The sequence below is a fragment of the Vipera berus genome (assembly GCF_964194415.1).
Source record: "Vipera berus genome assembly, chromosome: 5".
NCBI classification, from domain to species: Eukaryota; Metazoa; Chordata; class Lepidosauria; order Squamata; family Viperidae; genus Vipera; species Vipera berus.
Genome location: NC_138207.1, coordinates 18,667,774 through 18,683,215, shown reverse-complemented (window position 1 = coordinate 18,683,215; position 15,442 = coordinate 18,667,774). Strand labels below are relative to the sequence as shown.

The window sequence follows — 15,442 nt, the reverse complement described above, 5'->3', positions numbered from 1 at the left end:
ACACTGATTGTTGGGGGCAATATGCTGACATTGTATACCTCCCAGAGATTGCTGCAAAGCCTATGGGACGGTATATCAGTCTAAGTGCTATTGTTATTGCTATTCAAGTTAGTTTTGTTATTTCAGTTTATCAACTCTGTTTTGGGTACAGAATGGGTTTAAACTGATTGATTGATTGAACACATTAGCTAGAAAAGAATCTGTTTCTCTTGAAAAGTTGCTGAGAAGCAACCTTGATGGTACTACTGCCACTTACCGGTTCTTCATTTTGTTCATTCTCTGACTGGTACTCCATCTCTGGGTCCTGTTGCTCATTTGCATTATTCTGTTCATCATCTTCTACTCTGCTTGGATGCTGGTTCCGTCTCTCATAATCTAATTTAAAAATAAATCCATTTCAGTCCTTCTTCCCCACAAGCAGGAAGCACCATCGCAAGCTTAATTCCACAGCTGGAAACAGCATTAAAAACAGCATCTAAGCTTTGGATGCAGTGTGAAAATCATAACACCAAAAAATGACACATTCTATTCATAAGCTAAGTTTCTTTTGCCTATATTGGATATGATCAACCAATAAAATAGTTACGTTAATGTTTATATTTTAAATATTCCATAATTTCTGTTTCAAGGGATTTTTTTTTTCAAGCCAGGTCTTTTCAGATGGAATTCAGCTTAACGGTAATTTCAAACTATTTTTTTAAGGGTTAAGCTCTATTGTACGCTATTATTACCTGTCTTAAGTGGGATATAAATGCTATGAAAAAAATATCAGAAAAATAAGACAAACAGTTGACAGGGAAGGTAATTTATCACTTACTTTCATCTTCTTTATGTACACCTGCTTCTCCTCCTGGCACGATATCCTGATCTACATTGTCATAACGGGATTGCTGGCTGAAATGATTGGAAGGTCAATTAATTCAAATTTGTACAGAAGGAACCCGTTCTGATATACAACATGTGAGCTGATTAAAGCTATGTTTCTTTTTTTGCTTCAGGCTAGCTTAACATTACCCAGAAGGCGGACGAATGAGCATACACACACACACACCAAAAAAACCCCCCATCAAATTCTTGATTTATTCAGGTCAGTATAATATAATTGTCTGTAGTTCTCCAAAGACTAAGACAAAATTCCTTCCCAATCATACTTGAAGAGGCCAGGAATTGAACTTGAGATGTTCCATCTCACCATCTCCCTCTGAACTAAAGTCCATCCTACTGATAGAGAAACATAGGAACATGTCTTACTCTGAATTAGAGCACCAGTCCATCCAGCTCACCAATTGCTGGAGTTTCAAAGGACAGTTGTGATGATAAATTTTCCCACTACTTCCAGTCTTTCTATACAATTTGTCAAGTAATAAATTGTTCCAAAGAAGTCTAAGATGGATTGCTGGTTGACAACAGAAAAACAGCAGAATCTTTCTTAGTATCTCTTTATACCTAAGAATATGCATGCTACCTTGGTGTCTGCCATTTGGCTTTACGTAAAATAACTTTCCCCCTTAAATGGTAACCAAATTGAAGAAACAAATGTATGCAAATAAATGGGAAGCTTCAGCCTCTAGGACCATAACTGTTTTCAACCTTGTCTAGGCCCGATGGTGGGTGCAGCCTAGTGCTTTATGTAGAAGCATTCTCTTCATTTACCTTAAATAATAGAAAAGTAAGTTGGGGAGGTAGAGAGTATTGGGGGTGGTAATGAGTAGAGGCTGAGAAGCAAACAATTTAATGTTTTTGTTTTTGCTTTCTAGTAAACTAGTTCCAAGTGGCAACAATTTTGTGAGAACAACCCCAGGACATGTTCTCAAAATCCCAAACATGACTATTATATCAAAAAGGAGCTATCTCTGTTTAAACAGTGCCAATAATAGGGCTGCCTTCCACAGGAAAAAAAATCAGCACAAAAAAAAAACCAGACAGTAATACATCTCAGCGTGCTGCATATACAAAGATACATGTATTTTGTGTGTCTGTTGTCTGCCTGACTTTATTTGCTCATAGTTGTTACAAAAAATGGTGAATCTGAAACAATGCCATATGAATCATTTAAAGGATTCATAAAGGACACACAGGCATTCTTTTGCAGACCACTTGAGATATACAATCCCAATACTGAAAACTTTAAAAGTCCCTTTTTGAGGGCAGCCATTACAAATGCCACCTTGTAAACAGTTACTCGTTAGGCAATTCATTAGAGAATTGCCTGTGTTCCTCTCAGGCCTTGTTTGTGTACCTATTCTTATTTACTACCCTGAAATAGAAAAAAAAAATCAAAAAGGGGCCAGCATTCCAAGAATTTTGCAAAGTCTAGGCTTTTCTGACCAATTAAGCTTTCTTCCTTTCTCAGGTGTGGGAGGGCAGGGCAGAGACTATTTGTTGCAAAGACAACCTGAGTTGTTGCTTAAATTGTTCTTCATCCTGTTCGGCCTGCCTCCTCAGCATCAGCTCTCTCTCTTCAAGTTGCTGCTGCCGATGCAACTGCTCCCGAAGCCTCTCGTGATGCAGAGCCTCCTGGTGCTCTTTTAGGCGGTTGGCTTCATCTTCTCTCCGGGCAGCCAGCTTCTGTTGCTCCAGCTGCTGCTCGTAAGGCAATTTGTACCTTGTTACAGTCTTCAGTGTGGGTGGCTCCTGGCGGAACACACATACAAGATCGCTCAAGTAATGTAACGTTTTGTTTTGCATGCAGGAGACCCCAAGTTCACTTTGGCACTCCAGAAGGCATAGAAAAATGTATGCATGAGACTTTAAACAAGAGGTTGCTTGTAGCCTCGTTTTCAAAGCCCTCTGTAATTCCAGCTTTTGGTAAGAAAAATTTATTACTGTGTCATGCTTAGGAAAAGAGACCTAATTAGTGCCATATTAAATCCCAGGAAATCTACATGGCCTCACTCCACATTTGGCTATGGCTCCACTACTAATTAGGGACGCGGTGGCTCAGTGGGTTAGGACGCAGTTCGAAAGCACGTAAAAATGCAAGTAGAAAAATAGGGACCACTATGGTGGGAAAGGTAACAGCGTTCTGTGCGCCTTTGGCGTTTAGTCATGCCGGCCACATGACCACAGAGACGTCCTCAGATAAGCGTTGGCTCTTCGGCTTTGAAATGGAGATGAGCACCAGCCCCTAGAGTCAGAAATGACTAACACGCATGTGCGGGGGAACCTTTACCTTTACCTTTTTACCACTACTAATTACTTAAACTTCACCCCTTCCTCATTGCCAGGGTCAGGTTTACATTTATTATACCCACCCACAATTATTTTTTCTCAAGACAAGGTACTCTCATGATATAAAAAAGCTCTCATTCTTCAAGAGCCAGAGGAAACAATATTAGGCTGAATGAGACAACAGTTTGAAGTAGGTGTGGGACAGATTTTGAATGGAAAGTCTGAATACATCCTTTGGCGGCAGAAATCAAGGTTGACTAGAGAGACATGACAATTTTAAATGTTTGTGAGTAGATTAAATGTTCAACTTTCTATCCTTTTATTCTTCCTTAGAATGAATAGTAAGGAACAATATAGACAACATTAAATTTTGGCTTTGGGACAATAGTTTCAGAAGCCTGAAAACATCAGGAGAGCTTAGCATGCTGTGTAAGCTTCAATTTGAAAATCAGTTGAAACAAATGAAAAAGTATATTTTGGTGCCCCAAGATATGACCTAGAAAGTAGAAGAATTTCTTGACAAGCTCTATTTATAGTTCTGTACAAAATGTGACCTGCATAAACTGTACCTCTGGGATTCTGGCTGCTGGCTGCATATCATATTTAAATGAAAGGATTTGCCAAAATGCTAAGTTACACCAAGGTGGAGGAAAGAGCATTCTGGATTCATAAAGATAAATCTGCAAGTAGAAAATCTGCTTTTTGGACTAACAAGATTCTGTTAATGTATCCTTACAATAAAGTAGAATCAATTGAACTGGGCATGCTTTTTTTTTGGATTATATCGCAGGGCAGACATTAGTCTTGCCAGTCTGAAAGTACATTTCTTCCACATTACCTTTTCAACCCAAGAACGTAGGAAGAGTCCTTTCTGAGATATTTGCCACACTCACATTCCTGCTGTGGGCTAAGCTGCCTCTTATCTGAATGTTCCCTGGCTACAGCTCTTCCCTTGTCTCCCAAGGTCATTCCCTCATACCGTTACACTGGCCTTTTTTGTTAGAAATTCAATGAAGTCCAAGTTAGTGTACAATCCAACAGCTTTTTCTTCCCCATTAATTACAAATTAATCCAACCACTGCCAATGGCAGGAGGAACCCAGAGGTTGTTGCCAAGCAACGATAACCTAAAATTCTCAACAAGTGTATCTTAATCATCAAAGGTGGCCAATTTATTTACTTCCTGCAAATGGTTCTCAGAAAGACTTAACCAGTCTTGACCAATTTCAAAATTGCTAAGCAGAATCAAACTTGGCTAGCACTCAGATGGGAAATCACAAGAAGTCCTAAGGTTCTAATCTAGGCTGGATTTTTTTTTTAAAAAAGATGGCAAGTCACTTTCTATTATTGCCACAGAAAGAACAATGAAGATGTCCACCAAGAGTCAAACTTGTTTCGAGGAAGACTGCTTTTTTAAACATGCAAATATTCTTATGGGAAGAAAGGGGGCCCACCTGTGAATGGTTGTGTCCTCCAACCGTGTTGTTTTCCTCGTCAGTCTGCTCTTTCTCCTTCCATTCATGCTCTTCTGGGATTTGATCGAGATCATCTGTTAAGTGTTCTGGCTGCCCAGCTTGCTCCATTTCTTCCTCTTCTAATTCTTTTTTCTGCTCTTCTTCATCTTGCTCTGCATGTTGTTCCTCATCTTCTCCTGCTTCTTGCTTTTCCTGAATATTTAATTCCCGTGGCCCGTGACCTTCCATCACTTTTCTGTCAGGATGAAAAAGTTCTTCTGTCTGTTCTCTTCCTTCCCTAGGGCTTACTTTAATAGCCTCTTCTCCCCCTTGTGATTGCTCACCATTTTGCATAATCTACAATAATATAAATCATTAAATCTGAGAGGTTAGTTTCAAACAATATGCTTCTAGACTATACATTGAACTTCAAGGGATTTAGTTCCTGTCAAGTTTTCAATGGTCTGATGTGGCAGTTATAATATTGGGCTAGGGTTGGGGAGACCCCCTCAACCATGGAAGCTCACTTAGATGACTTCAGGTCAGATATTATTGCTTTGTCCAATCTACTTTGCAAGATTGATGTTCTTTTTTGTGGTTTGCTATTACAGGGGGGAAAATGGAGGAAGAAGTTCTTATGTATGGTACCTAGATTCACTGGAGGAAGATTAATCTCATCAGCACATAAATCACAATAGATACATTGGGAAAGTCAAAATATACATCATTTAAAAAAATTTCTACAGTGATGCAGAGAAGGGGAAAATAGAACAGCTTTTGAAAGTAGTTTTATTTTATTTATTTATTTTTATTTTTATTACATTTATATCCCGCCCTTCTCCGAAGACTCAGGGCGGCTTACAAGCTTAGCAGTAGCCTTCATTCTATGTATATGTCTGCTTGTTAGGGCTTTCACATACACCCCAAGCGGCATTATTACAAAGTCAGCTTATTGCCCCCAACAATCTGGGTCCTTTTAGAAGTTTTGGCTGGTGAAAAATGCAAAATTCAAAGTGTTACTTTTTACTGCTAAAAGACGAGATAGTTTAGAATTAGGTCATCTATGAACTGCTTACATCCTTCGGAGACTGCGTAAGTTTTGTTGTAGTTCACTGGTAATAGGTCTGTTTAAGCTGAGAATGGTGAAAGATAAGAGTTTTTTTGATGGTTGCTTTTCAGTTTAAGGATCCGTGTCCTTAAAACAAATGTTCTGTTTTTTAAGGCCATGAAAACATAAGCATTTCCATTCATTTTTACTGTGAGCTTTGTTGAACTTAAAAACTCAGTCTAGGGTCTTGAAATGGATCTTTGAACATGGCTCCAGAGATCCTCCAAACAGTTGCTACTGAATGAGGTTTAATAAATAAAATAAATGAATAAAAACACATTAGTTATAATTAATATTATAATAACCATATGGGAACTAATTATAAGAACTGCATTTTAATCATTTCAATTTTAATTCCACTTTTACTTGTCTTAAGCCTACCCACATTTCTATGCTATCCATTTGTGGCTCTTCCTCATTTTAAGGAAGAGGTACTCACCATAATAGGCTGAACTAATTGCTGTCCTAAAAAAAACTTGTTTATCTTGTTTTGAAGAAATCCAGATCGTTAGCTAAACTGTTGATGTATTTCACACTATTTTTTTTTTTTAAAAAAATGTAACTAGGGCAAAGTATCATTTTTAAACATTTTACCTCAATTTTTGCCTATAATGTCTTGCTGTAAGGAATTTAGGCATTTTAAAAGGAAGTACTTGTGTGCCTGGGTACACATCTTACATAATTCAAAAGCTATCTCTCAGTCAACTCACATTCTCCAAGATGAATAGCCTAAGGATCAAGAATGGAAAAAGGAAGGTAAATACAAAATACAGGGGACAAGCCGTAAGGTCCAGGGCATTATGCTGCCATGTTTTATTAATGGGAATAGCTTTATGCTGAGACAAAGTGAGCACTGAAATAATTATTGGACTTATTATATACAAATTAAGTGGAATTTTTACAGAACCCAATTTTAGCATTAACCTTATTAATCTCTAAAACTATTTGGCTAGAAATTGCTGTATCATAATGCTAGACTTTAATTTTAATCCATCACAACGTGAATAGATATTTAAGAACAAATTTACATGTACATATTTCATCAAAGATAGAAACAGATGTTTCCCATCACTTATTATGACTCAGGAATTAAGGTCGTATTAAGCAGAATCTGGTAGCAATTTCAGCACTGAATTCCTTCCCATAGTTGGGAATCAGACTGCTAAGACATTAAGAGCTGGGACATCAACAGGTAGACATTCATGTGTGAAATTAGCCCTAAAAAAACTCAATTTGCCTATGCAAATCGCTATTTTTGCTTCACAGCTAATGTCCCATATCAGTAATATTCTTGGAACCTATTTTCCTCAATCCCACAATTACTTCCTAGAGCTATATTTTATTGATCTGAAATACCCATCCCTGCCGTTTATTCTTTCTTGATTTCATTATTTTTTTTTCATCCCAATCTTAGCGAAGAAAAGAAAAAAGACAGACTTACAGATTTTCATTAGAAAACAAAACTGAAGCTGTTTGTACCCAAACAAGATGATATCTGGAATTTAGACTGCTTTACCTTGCTTAAACTATAATAATGTGACATTTGAAAAGAGCAAAGATCTCTATCAATGCTTTATTAAACACAAAAATTCAGAGAGGGACCATATCTGATTATGCATGGTTGTCCATATGCTATGGGAGAAAAAAGACACAAAGGTCTCTTTTCAGATTACTTCCAGCCTGGGCAACCTAAGCTAAATCAATGCTATGATTCATATTTTTATATTACAGACCACTAGATTGTTTGTTCTTGTGCCAAGGGCTGCATTTTCTTGATGCAAGCAACCAGTCTTCCAATTAAAACATCTCCCTCAGAAATGATACAAATGGAACAGGGAGGGGGAAAAACACAAATAGGATAGCAAATGCTAAGTAACTACCTGTTCCCTCGTTAGAGTTAAATAGGACAAGATGGTGATAGCTGCGGAAAGCCAATGGCACACTTTTTTTTATCATTTTATGGTAGAAAGCATGAAAAGCTGTCTTAAACCAGCAACAAAGGTCGGAAACAGCCTAACTAGAAAATCCCAGCCTCATCCATGTGCAAGATGCTTTGCGTCATTGCATACTGTGACCTTGGAAATAGGAAAGAAAAAATAAGCAAAAAGAGACCACCTCTTTTGGCCACCTTAGCTGTTCATGGGTCAACTGGAAGGAGCTTCATTCTCCTTTTCAGGTGCAAAAGAAAATTTAAAAGTAAAAGCTAGGGGGGAAAATCCCCTCCCCCCAAAAAACGTTGATGAAAAATCCTCTGTATCTGAAGAAATGTATATCTCAAGAGCGGAAGAAAGCAGAGACACCAAGGGAAGGATGGCTGATACAACTTCCACCACTGCTGGTGACCAAAGACAGGTTGCTTTTAGGAAGTCAGGATTAGTAATTCTTTGAAACAGATAACAAATATGTTTACACTCTAGTGAGTAGGTAGGCAATAAAGTGCCTACCCCCGCTAAGGAATGCCTGGACACTTCCCTTCCCAGATGCCTTTTGGATGGATGGATGGATGGATGGATGGATGGATGGATGGATGGATGGATAGGAAGCAGGCAGGCAGGTAGGTAAAGTGAAGCACCAGCCATTCATTTATGCATATAATAATTGAATGTGCATACCACCCAACTCTCAACAACTCTGTGAGGTTAACTAAGTAAAATACAGAAAAATAACAATAAAGAAATACAAAAAATAAAGACAAAGGAACAAAATAGGATATCATATTTATTTATAGAATGGCTTTGAGTTCCACAAAGGTCCCAAAAGGACACCAGAGAAAAAAGTAAAGCAAGCACTGTTACTTTCCTCATCAACTCGCTTTACACTGGAGAAATGATGAAATTTTCCTTATTAAGACAAAGAAACCATGTGGTTCTCTTCAACAAGGTGCTTTGTATCACTCTGAAGCCTCAAATGACAGGCCCAATATCTGGCAGTGACTTGTTCAGCTGCAACTTGTACAAAAGTCACTGACTAGAAACACCAGAAGAACATCCTGCCCAAGTGCTCAGAATGCACAGAAAACTGATTTATAGGTAGAGTTACCTACAAGCCAAAGCAAAGCATCTTAAAGGGATAACTTTGAAACACTGTTGACATGAAGTACCCTGTGAAAGATTTACACAACTCTAGTGGAAAGCTTTCTGATAAATTGGTATATTGTGACTCGCCATACTCAATATAGTAGCCAATTGTGGGCGTATCTGCCAATTACTTTAAAGATGTCAAATGGGGCTCGGTGCACATGTTTACGCTTACTGTGTGAGGTAGGATACTCTGTTTTCCATCATCCATCCATCTAATTTTCTGCCCATGTTCTGCCTTGCATTAATATTTCTGCCTAGTATCAATTAATAATAGGTAAAGATAAATGTTCCCCCGCACATGCGTGCTAGTCGTTTCCGACTCTAGGGGCCAGTGCTCATCTCCATTTCAAAGCCGAAGAGTCAGCGCTTGTCCGAGGACGTCTCTGTGGTCATGTGGCCGGCATGACTGGACGCCAAAGGTGCACGGAATGCTGTTACCTTCCCACCGTAGTCGTCCCTATTTTTCTACTTGCATTTTTACGTGCTTTCGAACTGCTAGGTTGGCAGAAGCTGGGACGAGTAACAGGCGCTCACTCTGTTATGCGGCACTCGGGATTCAACCCGCCAAACTGCCGACCTTCTGATCAACAGGCTCAGCATCCTAACCCACTGAGCCACCACGTTCCTCAATTAATAATATTAACACTTAATAATAGTTAGGTATTCTGCTGCAGTGCTGTAGAAAGTCAGCTAGTGGAGTTCCTTTTCCTGGCCAGACTTAAGAAAGATTGCCTCTCAAGCCTTGATGAAAACTGATTTGTTAGCTTTCTGCTGAGCTTTGCATTGGCTGGATGCACCTGTCAGCAGCTACAAGGAAAGGGAAAGGATAAGTGGACCTGGTTGTGGTGGGACAGAGAGAAGGCCAGTGGGGAGGGAAGGAAGAAAGCCAGGCTTGTCAGGAGTGGTGGTGGGGAGGCAGGAGGCCTAAATGTTTCTGGCAGATTTCCACACCCCAGGACTACCAAGGCCTCCCCCAGCCTGTGAGGCACGGGGAGGGCTGGATTGTTATCACTGAGTGAGACAGCCATGTGGATGCCTTGCTTAATGGCCATGACAATTTACAACCAAAATTCCAGGCTCAATTGTGGTCATAAGTCAAGGACTACCTGTATTTCAATTAGGCTCCACCTTACTTCACTCAGGGAGAAGTCCTTCCCATTATTTATTTAAGATCACAAACCCCAAATATCAGAAAAGCTTTTACATTGGCTCATTAATAGAATCTCATTTTTCCTTTGGGAGGGTAATTTTTGCAATGTTTCTTAAAGCTGCCATCTTTACTTATGTGGTGAGAAGAAAATCCAGGCAGGCTGGAGGAAACAGTAACTACCTTAGTAGCTGATCAGGAATTAGACATTTCAGATGAGATATCCAGATTCTGTCACCTGATGGAAGGCAAACAACTACTTCAAGTAAAGTGAATTACGAAATGGCAAGAACATGTGATGTTGCACTTAATGATCTGAGGTAATTCACTGCAGCCAAAACTGATGTTGTTCAGTGTGATTTTTCATTTAACAACCATGCCGCTTAGCAGTGGAGTTGCTAGTTCCATCTGTGGTTGATAAGTGTGGACTACCTTTGTGTGTATTGGTATACTATGCTGCTTTGTTCTTGAAATATCTATTACCTTTTAAGTTATTCTGGGCTATGACTTAACACATCCCATGCTGACTTAACATTCTGATGTCAAACATGTACTGTAGAATTTACTCAGAAGACCCGCCCTGATTAGTCCAACAAAGGTACAAATTGATCGTTTTGAATGTCCTTGTTTGGAAACCATCATCATCCTCTATTTGGAGTAGTGAAAATTCTTGATCTCCAACAGGCCAAAGAGTAATGGCAGTCATCTATAACTTTATGTGCACCTGCTCTGTAAATATGCTTGCTAAACTTTCCTGACAAGTTTAGATAACTAAGTCTGAACATTTTTTGTGATAGCAATATTGGAGAGTATGTGTAGCTCGGGGTTGAAATCTTGGAATCTTGCTATTCACAAAGCCGGCTTTTTTCTTGCAAACATTTCATTAATTGTGACATTCGCAAAAGGAAAATCAAGCTCAGTAAACATGAAAATCCCTAAAGAAACCTTTTTTAATGAATATTTATGTTTTATGCCATTTTAAATGAAGAATGGCCATTTCTGACAGCTTTCTGCTGGATTCTTTTATACTTTGGACACACATAACAAAATGAGTCCTATATTGTAGTGTTAGCAATGCAAATAGCCCTCCCCAGATGACACAATTGAAAATCTGAACATCTAGAAATCACATTTCACCACTGTCCTTTCACCCTATGTTGATTTAACAATTCCACTGTACTGTGTTACCTCGGTACTCATCGTTAATTGGTTCTGGGAGGCACAATAAGTACCAAACAATTTTTTTTTTCATATAGTGAGTCACAAGGCGGCTGACACTGACAAGTTCTAGTTTGTCAGATGAGTACCGGGACAAGATTGTTGCATAAAAATGCATTGAGTACCAAATTCGATGAGTCTCAAGGTAGTTGAGGTACCACCAAGGTACCACTGTGGTTAAATTCTGCAATTCTTATTGCTGTATTTATAAAGTTGAATTTGTCCTAGCAACCAAGGTAGAATAAAAATTGGTGTCTTCTACATGATCTGTACTACAACTGCTATCATCATTTTATCTGGATCTGATATCCTTAATGGACTTTTTGTGGATCCAAGGACTGAAAAGATTATGGATTTGTCTATAAGAAATGAGATATGGTATGAAGAGAACTTTGGTTGTAAACTAAGTGGGTTCAGAGTGTAAATTAAGTGGGGGCAGAGTTAGAAAAATGCCTTATACTTGTGATGAAGGTTGGAAGTCACTTTATATATCTTTTCTTTCTCTCTCTCTCTACTCTATTCTTACTTTTCTACTTTTTTTCTCCTTTACACCTTTCGTTCTTTTTTTCTATTCTTCTAAATGACTTTTAGTTTGTATTAGATTTTACTATTGTAATTAAAACCCTTAATAAAAATTATCTATTCATTATGACATGAAAAATGTACAATGCTTCACTGAAGTCATTTGCATAAAAATGGAATCAGGTCAAATTACTCAAAATGACCATTGTAAAATTTGCAAATGGGTCTTGCAACTCACTTCGTGATAGATGATGGCAAAATTCCGGCCATACAACTTTTACTGAAGATAGTCCTAATTGTCATTTTCTACTTGTCAGTAATTGTACTCAATGGCCAATGGGCAGTTTCTGGTATCCTTCGTCCTACTGTCCATTTTCAAGCAGTTTGTGGCCTGCCTACATCTGAAAATGGAGAACTTCAGCAGCAGAAAATGAAGAAATACACCACAACCTGTAACTAAAAGTACTTTTCTTAATTCATATGATGCTTTTTTTCCTCCCTCAGGTGTAGCGGAGTTTCACTTTTAGGCAATTTTTCACCTACCCCAAGAGGGCGCTCTGGGAGCTTAGAACATACTCTAGCATTAACCTTGGATGTAAATCAGATACTTGTTATGGCCAAAAACTTGAAATAATTGTGGAATAAAGTAAGTGTCCTTTATCATAGTTGGAGGCTGATAATGCCATAATGGTCACAATTCATTGTCCTAGGACAGGGGTAGGCAACCTTGGTTCTTTTATGACTCATGGACTTCAACTCCCATAATTCCTGAGCCAGCACAGCTGGCTCAGGAATTCTGGGAGTTGAAGTCCACCAGTCATAAAAGAGCCAAGGTTGCCTACCCCTGTCCTAGGACTAAAGATTCAATTTCTATATCCTGGCTGAGTGAAAAAAATTATCTTAGGAAATGACTATTCAAGGCTTTTTAACTGTGTTTTAATGTGATATCTAGATTAAATCATTTGTCCTGCTCAGCTTCTCTTCTCTTCCTGCCCTTTGCAATGATAACAGCGACCTTTTTAATAGGATTGTTACATGGACTACTGCAATAATGTTCAGAGCACTGTATCAGTGCTAATAACCATGATGATGATTAAATAAGATTGCTTTGCCTTAACACAGTCGGTTCATATTACCTTTTTTTGCTCTTTAGCGGCATCTGTGCCCTGTGTTTTGGAATCACTCAGAGGAGAAGGCACAGGTGTCACAGGCAAACCATGTGGCGACTCAAATTTTTCAGGTTTCTGGAAACTGGGCATCTTTTTTAAGGTGTCCTTCAACTGCCTGTATTCTTCCACCTGAGACTAGAAATCAAATGTAACCATTAGATTTCACTGGCAGAGAAGCTGGTCTCAGTAATAAATGCAGGGAAGCAAGAGGCTCCGAGCTGATGCAGGTTATTTTAACTAAACATGCACATTTGATCAAAAATGTCCATGTGCTAAAGCTACATCTTTCTATGCGGCAGAGTGCATCAATTTAATATATTACAGCAGACATGCAGAGTTGAACAGAAAATCCCCATAGCCCAGAAAGGGGATTAGTTTTCCATGCCACACAGAAGAAGAAGAAACTGTCAGTAGTGAATTATTACATCTTCCTTCAATCTTTGGGAAGCAAAAAAAAAAACAACCCACCCACAAACAGAAAGAATCATGGAATGAAATGGAAAGGGAGGGAGGGAGGGAGGGAGGGAGGGAGGGAGGGAGGGAGGGAGGGAGGGAGGAAGGAAGGAAGGAAGGAAGGAAGGAAGGAAGGAAGGAAGGAAGGAAGGAAGGAAGGAAGGAAGGAAGGAAGGAAGGACAGACTATCTTGTTCAGTTGCCCATAGGATAGGCCTTCCTTTTTTAAACAAAAGTGTTTGTTTAAGAATGGCTCAGACTCCAGGACCTCTCCTTGGGAACTCTTGGAGAAATCTGGAGAGTAAGAGACTGGGGAACATTACTTCGCTAAATCCAGCCTGCTGCTGTCTATAGTATTTTAAAAGAGTGACTCTTGATAAAATACAGGGGTGTGGGGTGGGGTGACAGAATAGTTCCCTGAAACAAACTACTGATCATTCTCCAGCACGATTACTAGGTCATCATAAATCCATGTGATGAAGGCTGCATGTGGAGTTAACTTTAATAGCCTCACAGAAAAGAAGACATGATTGAGTGAATGGAGAAGCAGTGATTATTGGCTTTTATGCAATGTCCCTGTGTTATATCTGTGCCTACGAGCAGTGGTGGTGCAGTGGTTGGAATGCAGTATTGCAGGCTAATTCAGCTCACTGCCAAGAGTTCAATCCCTGACCAACTCAAGGTTGACTCAGCCTTCCATCCTTCCAAGGTCAGTAAAATGAGGACCCAGATTGTTGGGGGCAATATGCTGATTCTGTAAACCGCTTAGAGAGGGCTATAAAGCACTGTGAAGTGGTAGATATGTCTAAGTGCTGTTGCTATACAATATTTTAAGGATGAAAGTCTACAATCACCATCTATCTATCAAACATTTAAACTGGGCTTACTTTTCACTATAAAACACTCAATAAAATTATTACTGCCAGAGAGCATGGGAAAAATTATAAAACTACACAAATAAGAATAAAATTATTTTCACCAAGTAAATGGAAACTATGAGCAATAGCTTAAAGGCTTTTTTAAAACAACAACAACAAGTTCATTACCTTGATAGAAAGAAAACAACCCAGATCCCTGATATCTACCCTTTATGTTACCATTTGGTGAATTTGTCACAGGCATCCTATGAACAACGCAGATTCACATCAGCAATTGCAGAAAAAAAGAAATCTCAAAGGGAAGCCAACGCTTTGTCAACCGCTGTGGGAGATAATGCCAAGAATAACACAGGTAATATAATGTCCGTAGGACACAAGGTGAAAAACGGAAATCCTGATTGCTATTGGGCAAATGGTGGCATAGGAAAAGCCTGAGTAGTTTGAATCAGTTGATATACTGTGAGGTTTTCTCTGCCAATCAATGCTTCAACTCTTTAACATTGGCTGGTAAACTGTTTCCAATAAAGCTTAGTCTTTTACTCTAGCTGGATTTCTTGAATAATAGAATAACAGAGTTGGAAGGGACCTTGGAGGTCTTCTAGTCCAATCCACTGCTCAAGCAGGAAACCCTATACCATTTCAGGCAAATGGTTGTCCAATCTGTTCTTAAAAAACTCCAGTGTTGGAACAACCACAACTTCTGGAGGCAACTTGTTCCACTGATTAATTGTTCTGTCAGGAAATTTCTCCTTAGTTCTAGGTTGGTTTTCTTCCCTTGATTAGTTTCCATCCGTTGCTTCTTTTTCCTGCCTTCAGGTGCTTTGGAGATTAGGTTGACCTCCTCTTCCTTGTGGTAGCCCCTCAAATATCATATCATCCCTAGTTCTTCTTTTCATTAAACTAGGTAAAGGTAAAGGTTCCCCCACACATGTGTGCTAGTCGTTTCCGACTCTAGGGGCCGGTGCTCATCTCCGTTTCAAAGCTGAAGAGCCAGCGCTTGTCTGAGGACGTCTCCGTGGTCATGTGGCCAGCATGACTAGACGCCAAAGGCGCATGGAACGCTGTTTCCTTCCCACCGTAGTGGTCCCTATTTTTCTACTTGCATTTTTACGTGCTTTCGAACTGCTAGGTTGGCAGAAGCTGGGACGAGTAACAGGCGCTCACTCTGTCACACGGCACTCGGGATTCGACCCGCCAAACTGCCGACCTTCTGATCGACAAGCTCAGCGTCCTAACCCACTGAG

At 39.3% G+C, this 15,442-nt stretch overlaps 1 protein-coding gene across 3 annotated transcripts in view; it reads right to left on the bottom strand.

Moving 5' to 3' along the window:
• GOLIM4 (golgi integral membrane protein 4) overlaps window positions 1–15,442 on the bottom strand; it is a 61,612-nt gene that overhangs the window by 15,820 nt on the left and 30,350 nt on the right. For 2 of the 3 annotated variants that reach the window (XM_081328905.1, XM_081328903.1), the window contains exons 8-12: window positions 12,836–13,003; window positions 4,625–4,981; window positions 2,396–2,634; window positions 818–894; window positions 257–375 (exon numbers count right to left, since the gene is read on the bottom strand). In XM_081328905.1, the coding sequence (XP_081185031.1) occupies window positions 257–375; window positions 818–894; window positions 2,396–2,634; window positions 4,625–4,981; window positions 12,836–13,003 (960 nt within the window). The remainder of the gene's footprint in view (window positions 1–256; window positions 376–817; window positions 895–2,395; window positions 2,635–4,624; window positions 4,982–12,835; window positions 13,004–15,442) is intronic. The other variant, XM_081328904.1, reaches the window with a different exon arrangement.